This window comes from Leptonychotes weddellii, chromosome 6 (genome assembly GCF_054177405.1).
Source record: "Leptonychotes weddellii isolate Sample4059 chromosome 6, ASM5417740v2, whole genome shotgun sequence".
Taxonomy (NCBI): Eukaryota; Metazoa; Chordata; class Mammalia; order Carnivora; family Phocidae; genus Leptonychotes; species Leptonychotes weddellii.
Window position 1 is genome coordinate 121,951,713 of NC_138374.1, and position 16,947 is coordinate 121,968,659.

Genomic DNA, 16,947 nt, shown 5'->3' on the forward strand with positions numbered 1-16,947 from the left:
TAAATCAGTTCTGAACACAGATTCTGAATATTTAAAAATACATAATCAGTGATATTGGTCAGTGATTTTCATGCTCATCAATATAGGCAGAAACACAAATCCGGGTTTACATATTTATGACTGGTTATTTTACACCCTGAAATTTTCAGTTTTCTACTCTTACCTATTTAATTCAATTGTGAAGCATGAGAATAGAGTACAAACATATAAATACATAAGATCGATATGTCAATGCAGTAGTGTTAATAAAAATTTTTGCTAACATTAGAGTTATGAAAGTAAAGATCATTTGTATTCTACTTACAAAACGATGCCAATAAAATTTACGTAAAGGATTATTGGAGGGACTGTATTAATATTTAAAGCACTTAAAAGAGTTCTTGTCAAAGTAAGAACTAATGAGAGAGACACAGAGAGATAGGGATGAGCGGAGAACAAATTAGTTCCAAAGTTAGCTAATTAAATATGAGATGTTACCTAGAGTTACTATCAAGGGAAAGGGGAAAAAAAGGAACAAAGCTTGTTCAACTATTTTTAAATAAATACTTCATTTTTAATGGAGAAGTAGTACCAGTATAGAAAGTCAACATGGTGCCTCACTAGTCTTCTATAACTTACTGGAAAATTGTCACCTAGCCCAATTCTCTTTGCCTCCACAGAATTCTTTAACATCATGCATTTCTTTCTGCATTATTCTTTGCTTCATGTGAATTAGTTTTGTTAAGAAGATTGATGACTATAAATTCCTGCAAGCAAGAGGATGTTTATTACCATTATTACTATTGTTGCTGTATTATTTTGTTTCTCTATAGTCCTCAAGACCATGCAGAGCAAAAGTACTCAGGTGGTACATACTTAACAGGTATTTCCAGATCAATATCTCTCTAATAACCTAGATACTAAATTTAGCTTTTCTCGGTTATTTTTATATGACATTAATTTGTTTTCTTTTATAAATTTATTTACCCCAAAATGTATGGCTAGTCATTGCTTACTTGCCATTTGAAAAGCAATAGTACTTTATCTTCGACATGGCTTTTGGCAACTACTGTAGGATAAAATGTTATCTTGCATCCCTAATCATTGTATTTTCTCTTTGTAGTTATGTAAATCCCTAGATTTATATAGCAATTCTACTGTATCATTCAAATTTCATGTTCACATTCTATAAATACGGATCTTACTAATTGCCAAGCACAAAAGAAAATATATCCACGGGAATATTTCTGGAGATTCTCTTGACTTCTAAGTAGAATGAATTTCAGAAATAGAAGATGTTATTTTAATATCAGAAATTATCTCATGTCATTTGCCATTAAAAAAATAAGATGAAAGGTTTATCCACAGTCGCTCTTATAGACTGAAACATCTGTATGCTCTGTGCACAACAGATGTCCAGTAAATGTTTTGAGTGACTGTCAGTAGTGACTCCTAATGACTTCATAATGAAGTAATTATTCAAGGGCCACGTTAAAACTGTGTTTCTTAGAAATTACATAACGACAGTTTTCAGTTGACATACACTATTATGTACACTTCAGTAATATACATTCTATTTTAAAATATTATTTAACTTGAATAAAATTTACTAATTTAGAAACCTTCAGAATAGTATTATAACAAACAATGAAAATAATTAAAATATGCGTAGCCATGAAACAATAAAGTCTTATCAAAAGTGTTCAAGTAAAAGATGACAATGAAATGAATGATTAGTTTTCAAAGTGACGGCATCTGCTCTGTGAATAATCCAAGAAATGCTTTCCAATTTGCATGCATCAACTCTTATTCAAAAGAGGGAATTTCTCAAAAGAGACATATGGGACCAAATGAAATGTAGGGTACTGTGAAATTGGAATTTTAAAATGCATCTCTTATTTATACCCCGCTTACTTAAAAAAATGATTTGAAGCATATCAAATGGATACATCCTCAAAAATCTTTCTTCATAAATCATTTTTTTCTTTTGTTTTATTTTTTTCCTTCTTCTTCTGGTAAAAGTCGATACCATAAATGTCCAAAAGATGCCAGAGTGCTGTATTCATTTGCTCTAGGTGAAATAACAACTCCAATACACATGACTATCATTTTCTGTTAATTGCCAAAAAGTTGTATTTGCAGCATTGATGAAGGGGTCTGGATCTGAATATTGAAATAGCCCCGATACATAAAATAACTATAAATTAATTGCTCTAAATATGTATATGTATTAATGTAATTTGCCCAAGTGAATGGCATAGCTTAAGAAATGATAATTTGGAGGTTTTAAAATAGTGTGTTAGAGACACTGCCCACATCAAGAAAAGGCTATTCTATTGACACACCTTGTCCAAATCCAGTTAAATAGAAGTAGCTGCAACTGAACATTTGAAGACAACTGTTTTTGACTTGGGTATTTAAAACTAACTAAATGGTAATATAAAGAGCTGTTTATAACATCATACAATTTTAAAGTGAAATGAGATTATGATCATCCACAATGTTCTATTTCCGTTTCAAAGGAGGAAATGAAGGCAAGGAGAGGCTGAGGTTTAACACACGCCATGTAACTTTTTGATGGGTAGAATAGTGACTAAAATATCATTTGCCTCACTTGCCAAATAATGCTTTTTCAGCCACTGAAAAGACTTTAGAAATCTTGTGGTGGGTTCATGTGTTTGTGGGGAGGAAACTCAGCTATCTACTACAGTGAAATGGGTGTAACATGAGAGTCTCAATAAAATTGATGTTTTAACAAAATAGTAAAAGCAAAAAAAAGGTTTTTTTTGAGTCCCTGTTCATAATATTTACTTTGGAAGAAAAGACGAGATGGGGGAAAAGCTATACTATCTTTTTCTTGGTGTATTAAAATATTTTTATTGAGGTAAAATTTTATAACATAAAATTTGCCATTTTACCTATATAGTTCAGTGACATTAATTACATTAACAATGTTGTACAACCATCACTACTATCTTTTTTCCAAAAAGTTTTCATCACCATAAACAGAAATTCTGCGGCTATTATGCAATAGTGATCCATTCACTCTTTCTTCACCCCCTGGTAAATTCTAATCTATTTTTTATCCCAATGAACTTGATTACTTTAGGTATTTCATATAAGTGGAATCATACAATATTTGTCTTTTTTGGGGGGGTCTGGCTTATTTCACTTACATATTTTCAAGGTTTATTCATGCTGCGACATGTATCAGAACTTCATTTTATTTTTATGGGTCAATAATATTCATATATATATGTACACCATAATTAGCATATATATTCATCTACGGATGAACAGTTGGGATGTTTCCATCTTTTGGTTATTGTCTCAGCTACCTTTTGTGTTTAGATAATTAATAGACCTTTAGATAATTGCTTATTTTAGTGTAGCATCAACTTTTGTTTCTTTGTTGGTTAATCAGACATTTGAAAAGAAAACAATTTCAGCTATGATCATTATCAGCACAAAAACAAAAGCCAGAATTAGAGCTTTAAATTCTTTTTAATTTTTTCTCTTTGGTATACACTTTGTTTTAAACTACTTTGTCTTGACAATTTAGAATATGGTTAGTTAAAGGGAATAACTAGAATGCATAGTTGAATATTGTAATTTTCTATTTTAAAAGCTTTCCCTTTTTCTTTGAACATTAATATAATCATTTAGTAATGAATATATATACTTTCTATACTGAGTTAATGAAAATATTTCTTTAATATGAAACACTTAGAAAGGATTCTTAATACTAATGCCAAAAATGAAAGCTAGATTAATGACGACTACTTGTGGGAGAAAGTTCATTCAAATACCATCAATAGGAGAACATGGAAAAATTAAATTCAGCTTAAACTTTCTGGCCAAACCATTTGTTTTAGTATAAGTTATTTTAACTACCTTCTACCATGAAAGTTCTATTTAAAGGGAAACAAAAAAGAAAACAATTCTAAAGCATCAAAAAAATCAGAACTTGCTATTAATTTGCTACACACAAAATATAGATAGTATTTGTTTTTATATTAACATATTAAATATGTTTGGGGAAAAGGGAAAATAATTGTTTTATTAAAGTATTGAATTTTAACATTTTTCCAGATGAATTCAAGTTCTTTATGAAAAGGCTACCCATGAATTATTTCCTCAACACCTCTACCATAATGCATTTGTGGACAATGGATTCTAATTTTCAGCGCCGCTATGAACAACTGGAGAACAGCATGAAGCAACTATTCCTAAAGGCGCAGAAAATTGTACACAAGCTCTTTAGCCTTAGCAAGAGGTGTCATAAACAACCCCTCATCAGCTTGCCAAGACAAAGGTAAGACATTTGTGGCAATAGAGACTACTAAGGACATTGTTTTGATGGTAAGCTCTATTTATTTTCTGAATGCAGATGTGGTAATATACATATAGCATGGTGTTATAATTTATACCATTAGAGATAATTTGAAAACAACATTTTCTCTTAAGTCTCAGAATAATAAATTTTATTTTCCAAAGCAATAATCCAATGGAGAACCCGTATACTGACACTTCCTTGTTTTTCATTTTCTTTTATTATCAGAATCAGGAAATCATTCTGTTTTGTGTGGTAGTCAACTAATAATTGTATTACAGTGAACAGAAAAACACAAACCCTACAGCTATATTGTAAGCATAGGAAGTAAGCAGGATCACAAAGTGAAATTTCTCAATATGTAATTTTCAAATAAAAGAATTTAAAGTTCCTTTTCTTTGAGCAGTGCTCATAATAACATGAATAAACCTCATTCTACATGAATCTGAAAATTGCTGGAAAAACTTATAACAATTTATATGAATAATGACAGACTATTAAAATATTTGTGTCTGAGCTAATTTTGTGAAGCATAGTTTTTGGATTTTGCAGTCATTGCTATGAGAAGTTGTATTTATTGATTTGAAGTCAGATTTTTAAAAAAACATAGCAAAATAAAAAGCTAAGGAAAACATCACCAAACAAAACTGCATCTGTATTAGTATCTCTGTTATATAATGCTTGAATTTTGACTTGATGCTTCATTATCAGGAGAAATCTATAATTATAGATTTTTTTCACTGAAAAAAACCTGAAAGTCCATACATTTTTTAAAAGTTCAATTTCAAAATAGATCATTGGCATTGTTTTTATAATTCAGTAGTTTTTAGGATACTCAAAATTTATACAAATACCACCTCTTGAGAACATTTTTGTTGTCCCAAAAAGCAACCCGGTACCAATTAGTAGTCCCTCCCCATACTCGCACACCCAGCTCGAAGATATTTGCCTCTAGAAATTTGTCTAATCTACTATTTGTCCCAATAATTTGCCTATTTTTGACATTTCATATAAATGGAATCATATAGTATGTGGTCTTTTGTGACTGGCTTCTGTTACTTAGTGTAGTGCTTTCAAGTTTATCCATATTGTAGCATGTATCAGCAGTATGGGTACGTTGCATTTGGGTTATCCATTAATTATTTGAAGGACATTTGGGTTGTTTCCACTTTTGGGCTAGTAAGAATAATGTTGCTATGAACATTCATGTACATTTTTTAAAGTGGACATTGATGTTTAGTTTTCTTGGGTATATACCTGAGAGTGAAATTGATAAGTCATAAGATAACTTTATATTTAACATTTTGAGGTAATGCCAAAATGTTTTCAAAGGTGGCTGCACCATTTTCTATTTCCACCAGCCATGAGTGACAGCTCCAAACATTCCACATGCTCACTAATACTTGTTACTATCTGTCTTTTTGACAATAGTCATCCTTGTAGATGTGAAGTAGTACATTTTTGTGGTTTTAATTTACATTTCCCCAATGACTAATGATGCTGAACATCTTTTATGTGTTTATCGTCCATTGTGTATCTTTTTTGGAAAAATTTCTATTTAAATCCTTCCCTATTTTTAAATTGTCTTTAATTTTTATTATTGAGTTTAAGTGTAGTTCTATATTGGGATGCCAGTCTCTTATCAGCTTTATGATATACAAATATACCCTTCCATTCTCTGAGATGTTTTTTTACTGTCTTTGTGCATCTTTTCTCTCGCTCTCAATCTCTCTCTCTCTCGTCAGTCTAAAAGTTTGTCAATTTTTGTCATCTACTCAAGGAACTAACTTTTAGTTTTCTTAATATTCTTCACTATTTTTCTCTTCCTTAATGACTTTTCCACTTAAATCATCAGTATTTCCTTCCTCTGTTTGCTTTGTGCTTATCAAGATTTTCTTTTTCTAGTTTTGTAGAGAGAAGGGTTAGGTTATTGATTTGAATACTTTCATCTTCTTTAATATAGGCTTTCACAGCTTTAAATTTCCCTCTAAGGGCTGCTGTAAGTTTCATTATTTTATGCACCCTGTAAGTTTCTTATTCCCTGAACACATAAGATATTTTTTATATATCTGTCTGCATACTTCCAAGGAACCTTTCCTAATAGAGAATCGTGGCTGGGGAAAGCCACTGTTATTTAATTATAATGAACTTCATGCTTTATGTGTGTGGGTTAAGTACAGTTTGTAAACCACTGAAATAGATGGTTCTATACTCAAATAAAATAAGAAATGCAAGAGGATAAGGTAGGATAGGAAGCAAATTAATGAGTTTGGTTATTGAGATGTTCTGTTAAACACGTAGAGCTGGAGGGGAGGAGGGTGGGGGCATGGGGTAACTGGGTGATGGACATTGGGTAGGGTATGTGTTGTAGTGAGCACTGTGTATTATATAAGACTGATGAATCACAGACCTGTACCCCTGAAACAAATAATGCATTATATGGTAATTAATTGAATTTAAATTTAAAAAAAACTAAAAAGCAAAACAAAACAAAACAAAAAAACCAACAAGTACAGCTAGATCAGGATATATACATCTGAAGTGCAGGAGAAATTTGAACAACTGGGATGGCAATTATCAGTGCATGTGAAATTGTGAGATCGGAATATAATACCATGGAAAATGCATAGACAGGGCTGCCTAGGCATCACAGGTGTTTAAGCCTCCAACTCTTGGTTGCAGCTCAGGTTGTGATCTCAGGATCATGAGATGGAGCCCTGCCCAGTACATTTTTTAGTATATGTGCTGCCGAAGCGAGCACTGCCCAGTACATTTTTTAAAGTGGGATGTCGTCCAGTGTGGAGTCTGCTTGTGATTCTCTCTCCCTCTCCCTGTGCCCCTCCAGCTTGTACTCTCTCTCTCTCTCTGTCTCTAAAATAAACACATAAGTCTTAAAAGAAAAAAAAGAAAATGCAGAGACAGAATCTGAAGATATTTTTAAGGGGTGAGTGGAGAAATGGAAACTGGACATGAGCAGATAATGGGGTAAAATATATCACTAGAGCTACATTAATCTCTAGTAAAAATAAAATTGTGGCGCCTGGGTGGCTCAGTCGTTAAGCGTCTGCCTTCGGCTCAGGTCATGATCCCAGGGTCCTGGGATCGAGCCCCGCATCGGGCTCCCTGCTCTGCGGGAAGCCTGCTTCTCCCTCTCCCACTCCCCCTGCTTGTGTTCCCTCTCTCGCTGTGTATCTCTCTCTGTCAAATAAATAAACAAAATCTTAAAAAAATAAATAAATAAAATTTAAAGAAGATGTCATAAAAGTCCAGGATTTGTAAGAAAAGTATGAAAATATGAAACAATCCAAGTTGGATGTGTACAGAATAAATAAGCAGAGTAAAATAAAGATGACAAAAAAAAGAATAAAAGAAAGATATATTATTTGGTACTAAATTTAATGGAAAATAAATGGAACTAAATTTAATAAACTATAGATATAAATACTTGTTTCCTAAAACTTTTAACCTAAATAAATCAGACATCACCAGAGGCTTTTCTTGACATTCTTTTCTTAAAATATAGCATAATTCCTATGTTGGCTATTACTCATCTCACACACACACAAAATGCAGACTCCTTGCTAGATAAAAGATTTTATTGAATTAGAATTTCTTTCCATCACTGTTTTTCTTTTACTAGGAATGTGGGATTTATTTGTTTTGCTTTTTTTTTTTCAATTTTAATAAACTAATATAAAATGACATTAGGGAACAATAACAACGACAAACTAGGTACTACAGTCTGTTAGTAGGATACAGTGAAAAAAAAAGAGGTTGGATATTTGTGAGGTACATTTTCAAAATTTTCTGAAAGAAGTAGATAAGCAATACCTGTGACTCACTTCCATCTGAGATTTTATTTTTGGTCCTGCCTTTATGGAATTTTTCTCAGCTTTTTTCTTGACTTCATCCCACCCTTAGTATTGGTCTCTCACTCTAAAATGTGCAACAATAAGCAAAAACAAACAAAATGAGACCTGCAAAATGAACCTCAACTAGTAAGATGATTTCTTGACACTTTCTCTATAATGACATGTAGGTTGCAGTTTTTCTTTGTAATGCATAGTGTAATTCATCCTTGAGATAAAGCAGGATACTCAGGTTAATCTCACCAAGTTTACACTGTCACCATTGTTGCTTTCATGAATTCATGTGACATTAAAATCTTCATTTCTTACTTGAATAAATTGGGAAGCCTGTGATAATCTGGCCTCTTTAAGGTAGTGAACTTTTGCTGCTCTTCTAAAACTTTTGAGGTAAGGAACAATGACATATTCATTTCATTAAAGGACAATAATTATAGCAATTATTAAAAAATATACATACATAATCCCTACAAAATAATTCAACTACACTATTTTGTGCTGTTATATATTATTCACAAAATGGCCAAGGATACCTCGACATATTACATTTAAGGTGTGTTGGTAAAAGTTTAACAACCAACTTTCCAGGCGGGGGGAACCCCTAATTTATAGCATTTGCCAATTCTTGTGATATGCATAATTGGCTCTTCTGAGCCAATATATGCAGGCAGCAGCAAACCACTAAGAACTGATTAAAATATTTTTATGAAGTTATCTCTTCTTCATTAATAGTAGAAGGTGAGATATGATAAAATCCCTTCTCTAACGTCACAGGGAAGAATAAGTTTAGGCCTATGTTATTCTTATCTGAGAACTATGTCATGCACTTCCTATATCAAATTGGCATGTGGGCCGTAACTGGTCCTCCAACTCTTTTTGTATCAGCCCCCAAGGAAAAACTGTTTTATACATTTCAAATTGTTAAAAAAATCAAAAGTAGAATGGCATTTTTTGGTTGATGAAAATTGTATGGAACTTTAATATCCATATAAAGAAGCACACTCATATGTTTACATATTGTCTATGGCTACTTTCTTTTTTTTTTGTCTATGGCTACTTTCACACTATAATGGCAGAACTAGATAGTTGCCACATAGTTACATGGTCCTTAAACCCTACAATATTTGATATATGGTTCCTTACAGAATAAAAATTTGCTGACATATGTTCTAACATGTACTCTATCTTTAAAAGTGTTATTGAGTGTTTTAAAATAATTTAATCCATATATCATTGAAATCTTTTATATTATAAATACATGTTATGTTAAATACAAGATATTTTAACTTAAGTTTTCATCATATGGAGACCTTATACAACCAGATTGAATCCTGAATCCTGAGTATTCATGGAGTAATATTGAATATTTTATTAAAAATTTCTGTAGTGTATATGTGTGTGTGTATATATACATATAATATCTACATTACATATATTATATATAATGTATATGGATACATATAAATATATATATATTTGTTTATTAGCCACCCAGTGGCTTATATATAATATACATGCAAATATATAAATATATATAAATCATATACAAATATATACATAAATATATAACATATATAAATATTTACATTATGTATATATATGTATATATATTTTAACTAATATAACACCTATAAGAGTAGTCTAAAACCCTACAGACCAAAACGATTTTAATTCAAATGCATTTCAAATTGATATCCAAATACAAAGTTGGATTATTTCATAAAATCAGTCAACATTTCCCATCTTTCTCCTCCCTCTACTCCTGATCTCCAATTCCAGTATAATTCAGAATGATACCGTGATCATGAACTAAGGGGAAGAACAAAAAACAACAACAAAAAAATGAACACTTGGGGAAATGAAGTTTAAAGATTTAACAGTGTCTTTGGGTAAAAGAGGATAAAATAAGTAGGGTAGCTTAAATGAACTATAGCTATTAATGTGTTTGGGAAGGATTGCCCTGACCACTGGAACACTGAAACACTGAAAATATGAAATTCAGGCAGAGTTTATAGAAAATCTGAATGTTTGGTTATCTGTTGGAGTTCCTAGAGATAACTCTCAAATCCACAGAGAGCAAGTGCTCAATAAATATTTGATAAATCCTCTGTGATATGTTTTCTAATATTTTAGTTCAATTTCTAGAATCATAGGACAGTGAATTGTCATTTTATATAAAATGTTTCCTACTGTATATAAATTAGATCACCTGTTACAATATGCATATCATGTTCTGTTTGTTTTGCCATTAAGTAGGTGAATGCTTTCCCTCATTCTTTCAAATAGACATGAGACAGTGTATTAGTTAGTTAGAGCTGCCCTAACAAAATACTCAGATGGACTGGCTTATAAATAGTTCACAGTTCTGGAGGCTGAAGTCTCAGTCGAGGTCCCAACGTGGAAGGGCTCCGGTAAAGGCTCTCGCTCTTCAGGGTTGCAAACTGCTGACTTCTCACTATGTCCTCACATCGTGGAGGGATGAGGGATTGCTTTGGAGTTTTGTTTATAAGAATACTAATCCCACGGGGCACCTGGGTGGCTCAGTCGGTTAAGCCTTCCACTCAGGTCATGATCCCAGGGTCCTGGGAAGGAGCCCCACATCAGGCTCCCTGTTCTTCTCCTTCTCCTCCCGGCTCATGCTGTCTGTCACTATCTTTGTCTCTCTCTCTCCCCAATAAATAAATAAACTCTTAAAAAAAAAAAAAGACTAATCCCATTCACAAAGGCTCCATCCTCATGACCTAAGCACTTCCCAAAGGCCCCACGTCCTAATACCATCATCTTTGGGGGTTAAGATTCCAACACGTGAATTCTGAGGGAATACAGACATTCAGACCGTAGCTGAAAGGGCCAGTCTCTACCTGTCAGTAGGACCTTGGGATGTGGGGGGTGAGAAGGATAGCTAACCATCACTCTTGTGCAGAAATCCTGTCTGTGGTGGATAACAGTGAAGCTGGCATGTAGATCCAATCTGGGAGAGAGAATTCAAGTATCATTCAAACCCTTATTTCCACTTGACCCCTAGATCCAGTGCATTTCTCTCTCTGAGGCTTTGTTATCCAGCTTTTTTTAAATTTCTAACTGAAACGTGACTCTTTCTGTCCCATATATGTCACCAAGTATTTACAACTCTGTAACGCATGCAAGAAAAATAGAAATTTTAATATTTTCAAAGTGAAAATGAGAATGATATTTATATCTGACATGCAGGAATAATGTATAAAAATCCTTTAAATCATATTTGTTTTTCCCTTCAGTTTCTTTTCATCTCTTTTCAGACTATTTTTTTACTTCCCTTTCTCCTTTGCTGAGTATCCAGACATTTTTTTCTTTTAAACTTCCCTCCTTATTGACCCTCATTTCTTCAATATAACCCCTCTTTACTGAACTCTTTCTATATTTTTGTTATGCAAAGTGATTTGGTGCTCTTAGAAAATCAATTTACAACTTCTCGCTAATCTACTACAAAATGGTGCCTCCCCACCTTCGACCAACTTTCTTTTTTAATGCCTTAGAGGATTACATGTAACAGATTTTTTCCCTTTTTTTAAAGTTTTTTTCATACTTTCAAATATATGAAATATCTGATTATCCTTCCAATAATTTTCTCTTATACCTCAAATAATTCACATCGGTGTCCTTCACTTATAATAATAGGGGAACTTTTTAGCAAATATAAAATCTAATAAAAACCTGAATCCATTTTGAATATGTCCTGAAAGTATTAAAAATGAAGTATAAAAATGTGATTTGCCTGTGGTAATAAATATCTTCTACCTGCCATAAAGCTTATTTGAGATAGAGAAGTACTTTCAAAGTCTACTACTATAAATATGTTTGCTTTTCTGTTTGTTTTGATAGTTAATTTTGTAAAAACCCATGTATTATTGCAGTATGTAGATAATATTCCAATGCACCACTATTGTACAATGTTGAGAAAGGCATTTGGAGAGAATATTGGCCCAGGGATGGGGGCAATGAAAAAGTATAAGTTGTTGCCAAGTCTTAATGGTGCATTACAAAAACTAATAAAGAAACTAATAAATACATAACATTCAAAGCAACAATATAAAGTAAATAAAGCTATTAAACATTGAGGATAAATTGCATTTGACATGGCACAGGAACCAAATGGACTTATGAGAAGATAAATTGCAACTTCCTAATTTATGAACAGTAGAATTATAGAAAAAATAATTTTATGTCATTACAGGAAATTTTTATAAGTAACTTTCATGAACTCAATAAAAGCATTCAGGGATTACAATCATTATCTTGTATTAAAATATATAATCTTGGCAAATATTTAATCATATTGTTTCTTTAATAATGAAGAGAGACAAACTTTGGTTAGATAAAATAATGCTTATATGATGTTACAGTATTTATTCCTAGACAGCATAGATTAAACATGCTTAAAAAAGGCATTTATACGTAACCAGCATTTTTCTAAGATAATAGGTACTTTACCCTGACTAAAAAAAGAAAAGGCCGGGATGGAAGAGTATTTCATCTAGGTCATTTTAATGACTTTTATCAATCTTGAAGACTCACACTCTACAGTGAGTTAAGAAAATCCTCTCTCTTGTTTGGGAAATATGGAGTTGAGAGCTCAAGACTCCTCCCACTTACTTTCTGCCATGTTTGTGGCCATTTGGGCTCAAATTCCAGCCATGCACTACTCTACCCTCATGTCCCAATCCCCAGCTGATAACCTGATTCATAGTTGCCTTTTAGTTGTGCTATATGCACAACAGCTTGAACACTTATTCCTAAAAGCCTGTATTTACTAAAAATTAAGATTTAATTACTTTATAGTAGATGAACAAAGTTCTGTTTTAAAATGTTGTTTAATCAAACAACTCTTTTTCTCTATATTGTTTTACAGGATATTTATCTTAAAATCTATTTCATAACCATTTACTTTTTTTCTGGTTCTGATTTTTTTCCAATTTTGTTATCATATTCAATAATCAATTTGAACTCAGTTTTTGTAAATGCATATTTTCAAGTGTTGTTTTGGTGACTCCAAATATGTAATGAAAACCATGATTTTAAGCTAGGCTTTGGCGATGGTGGTACAGAATTTAAAGAATTAGTATCAAAGAATCAATGAGTTCTGTAATATTTAAGGAATGGATCTGTAATGTAAATCCTTAAGTTGGCCAACTGCTTGTAGTTGATTTTGGACTACTAAATTGTGACAGTCAAACATATCATTACAAAAATTAGGAAATAATAAATTTAGTTACATACTGCTTCCTGAGATCACAATCCATGGCTAGTACATAAGAGAAACATCCCAGGTCCTTGCCATCTTTGCATTGGTCTTTGGAGAAAGAAAGCAACAATGATGCAAGGATACATTTCATCCAAATTCATTATTTCAATTACATTTTTCTCAGTATACCAACGTATTGGTTCAGACAACACCCTTCCCAAGTTAACAATGCTTAAAATAGGGGGAGAATCAGAATTAAAAGTCTTTATAATTTTCCTAGGGCAATTTTCACTTTTATTTACATGTTTTATCTTATCACCATTTCCCCTTGATCCTCAAGAGAAGAAAACCAAAATTGAGTGACAAAGTGTTCCTACTTCCGAGTACCAGGTATGATATTCAGGTGACCTGTACATAAAACATTTTGCTGCTTTATATGCCTTAAGTGTAGCTTTTTTGTTATCTTAGTGGCAAATCCTGTAGCTGAAATCTTCTATAACGACTTTGACTAGTAGATGTCAAACTATTTGGTCTCAGGACCCCTTTATACTCTTAAAAAATATGGAGAAATCCAAAGAGGTTTCGTGTATGAGAGATAGAAATCCATGTATATATGTATGTACATATACATATATACACACATATTTCCTATAGTAAAAATAGAAACAGAAGTTTTAAAATATGTATTTATCAATACAAATAGAAAGAGCAATAAGTATGATCACTGCATGTTAATATATATAATATTTAAATTTGAGTGATTTCTGCAGAATTGTTTAATATTTGGCTTAAGAGAAGATAACTGAATTCTCATGGCTGTGTCTTTATGCTGGGTGTAGCATGAGGTGGGTAATGGCCCAGGTTGTGAATTGTAATTTTGTAATCTCACACAGATTTATTGGAGAAGAGAGTATTGTAATAGCCTTTTCAGATAATTGTGGATATTACTCTTTATACTGTACCAAAAATTCAACAAGTGGTAGATTTTAAAAAGTTATATGTAATTTGGAATCCAAAAGCTTGTGATTAACATTTTCACATCTCTTACTTTAAATTATTTTGTCTACCTTGAACTTTTAAAATGGATCTTTAACCATGCATATGAAATCATGTGCCAGTCATTTGGACAATACCGATGCCCTTAGTTTTTTTTTTTTTTTTTTAAGATTTTATTTATTTATTTGACAGAGAGAGATACAGCGAGAGAGGGAACACAAGTGGGGGGAGAGGGAGAGGGAGAAGCAGGCCTCCCGCCGAGCAGGGAGCCCGATGTGGGACTCGATCCCAGGACCCTGGGACCATGACCTGAGCCGAAGGCAGACGCTTAACGACTGAGCCACCCAGGCGCCCCCGGATGCACTTAGTTTTGAAGATCTTCCAAATGTTGACAACATATCATTATAAAATAACAAAAAAAATTCATTCTTTAATATCATCATTGGGTTCATGAGAAAAGTCTTTATTTATAGGGAAGCTGTTACTCTCATTGTTTCAGTACAAGTTTTCCAAATATCTAATTTTCACTTGAAAACTATACTTTTAACATTGATATTAAATACGTCAGTGGTTTGTCTAGAAGTGATAGGTTTGTTTCTTTCAGTTTTGACAACAGATCTGCCAAGTAGTCAAGCCTGGATAAACTGGTTTGTCAATTATTCTTTCAAGTAAAAATGGTTTGCCATGAAAGAAGTGCTTACCTCAGCTTGCGACTGAAACAATTACACAGGTGTTTTGCCTCAAGGCAACCATTATTTTTCAGTGTGTAACACAAGCGCTTTATTCATATTCCCATTTTGTTCTGACATATGGATCTGTACTGAAAATTGAGACACAATAAACTTTTTTATACTGCTTCACCAAGAACATTTTTAACTGAAACTTGCTTTCTTTTTGTTCTACAAGTATGTGGCAGAAAATACTGTATGTATCCTAGTCCAAGCTATGTAGACCACTCCAGTAATGCTGCCCTAGATCAATTTCTACTCCTCGTAAGGACCTAATAGACCCCAGACAAATTGGGGGGCTATAATTAAATCCTTCCTTTACTTCTCTTTCCTCACTAACACAACCCCTGGTTTTAGCGGAACTCATGCTACACCACACCTCCTGGGTTTTCTTCAACCGAGGGTGGATAATTCTAGTCAAATAGACAGAAGTGGAAAGAATACACGAAACTTCTGAATTGGAGTCTTAAAATAGAGGAATGCATGCCATCTACTTTCTCTTCTTCTCCCTGGCTAAAATGAAAATGTGATGGCTTGAAACTAAAAGTGACGACATGAAGAAACTTGTTAAGGATAGTAAAACCCAATCTTTTTGAAGCTACCAAATCAGTCCTGAACTGTTTATGTTTGTACTATTATTGAGAGAGGAATAAAATTGCATTTTTTCTGAACCAATATTATCTGGATTATGTTACTGCAGGCAAACTTGCATCCTAATAATAAAAGGACTTTACTGAGTGGCCTCCAAGTCCTTTAATATTGTGGAATCTGTGATTTAATTAAAAATGGCATTTATATGATTAAGACAAGGGACTTTTGCTGAGAACAATTTTATATGAAACTGTAGGGAAAAGGCAAGATATTAATTTTCCTTACATTTCTATGTTATAAAAGAATTTTTGTATTATTTTTTGTGTTTCAGCCACTCGATGATGACTCCCAGGCACATGCTAAGGAATAATGAAGGAGTATATTTAAGGAGTTTAATATTTAGGTATCTTCAGCGTGTGATTGAGAAATGTAAAAGATATAAATAACAATTATAAAGTACTCAGCACATGGGAAGTGCTTAAATAATTATTATTTAACTTTCCAAAACAGAAAACACTATTTCTTTTGTGTAGGTGTTTCTAATATATAATGAGTTTTCTTCAAAATGTGCTTTCATGTGTTTCATAGTCAAAACAAAATTTGTCATAAAGATAATAACATAAACGTAATAAGAAACACATTCACTGTTACTTGTATAGAATAACACATAGTAGCCTGGATTCTGATTCAGGGAATCCAGGGATATAAGTTTTCAAAGAGGAAAGAAAAAGGAAAAAAGGAGAGAGAGAGAGAGTAAGTGTGCCCCACCTTCTTCTTGGTGTGAGGTCACTTCTACACAAATTTCAAACGTGGCAAATTTGTCTTTTCTCTCATGCCATTGCCTTTTTAAAAAATTGTTTCAAGTTTTTATTTAAAGTCCAGTTAGTTAACATACAGTGTAATACTAGTTTCAGGTGTAGAATCTAGTGATTCAGCACTTACATGTAACACCCAGTGCTCATTGCAAGAAATCCCTCCTTAATGTCCATTATCCATTTAGCCCATCCCCCACCCACCTCCCCTCCAGCAACCCTCAGTTTGTTCTCTATAATTGAGTGTCTTATGTTTTGCCTCCCTCTCTTTTTTTCCCCCTTCCCCTATGTTCATCTGTTTTGTTTCTTAAATTCCACCTATGAGTGAAATCATATGCTATTTGTCTTTTTCTGACTGACTTATTTTGCTTAGCATAATACACTCTAGCTCCACCCACGTCATTGCAAATCAGGCCACTTC

General features: G+C 32.8%; 1 protein-coding gene across 2 annotated transcripts in view; it reads left to right on the forward strand.

Moving 5' to 3' along the window:
* BRINP3 (BMP/retinoic acid inducible neural specific 3) overlaps positions 1 to 16,947 on the forward strand; it is a 315,037-nt gene that overhangs the window by 248,471 nt on the left and 49,619 nt on the right. For both annotated transcript variants that reach the window (XM_081825165.1, XM_006727836.3), the window contains exon 7: positions 4,072 to 4,294. In XM_081825165.1, coding sequence (XP_081681291.1) covers positions 4,072 to 4,294 — 223 coding nt within the window. The remainder of the gene's footprint in view (positions 1 to 4,071; positions 4,295 to 16,947) is intronic.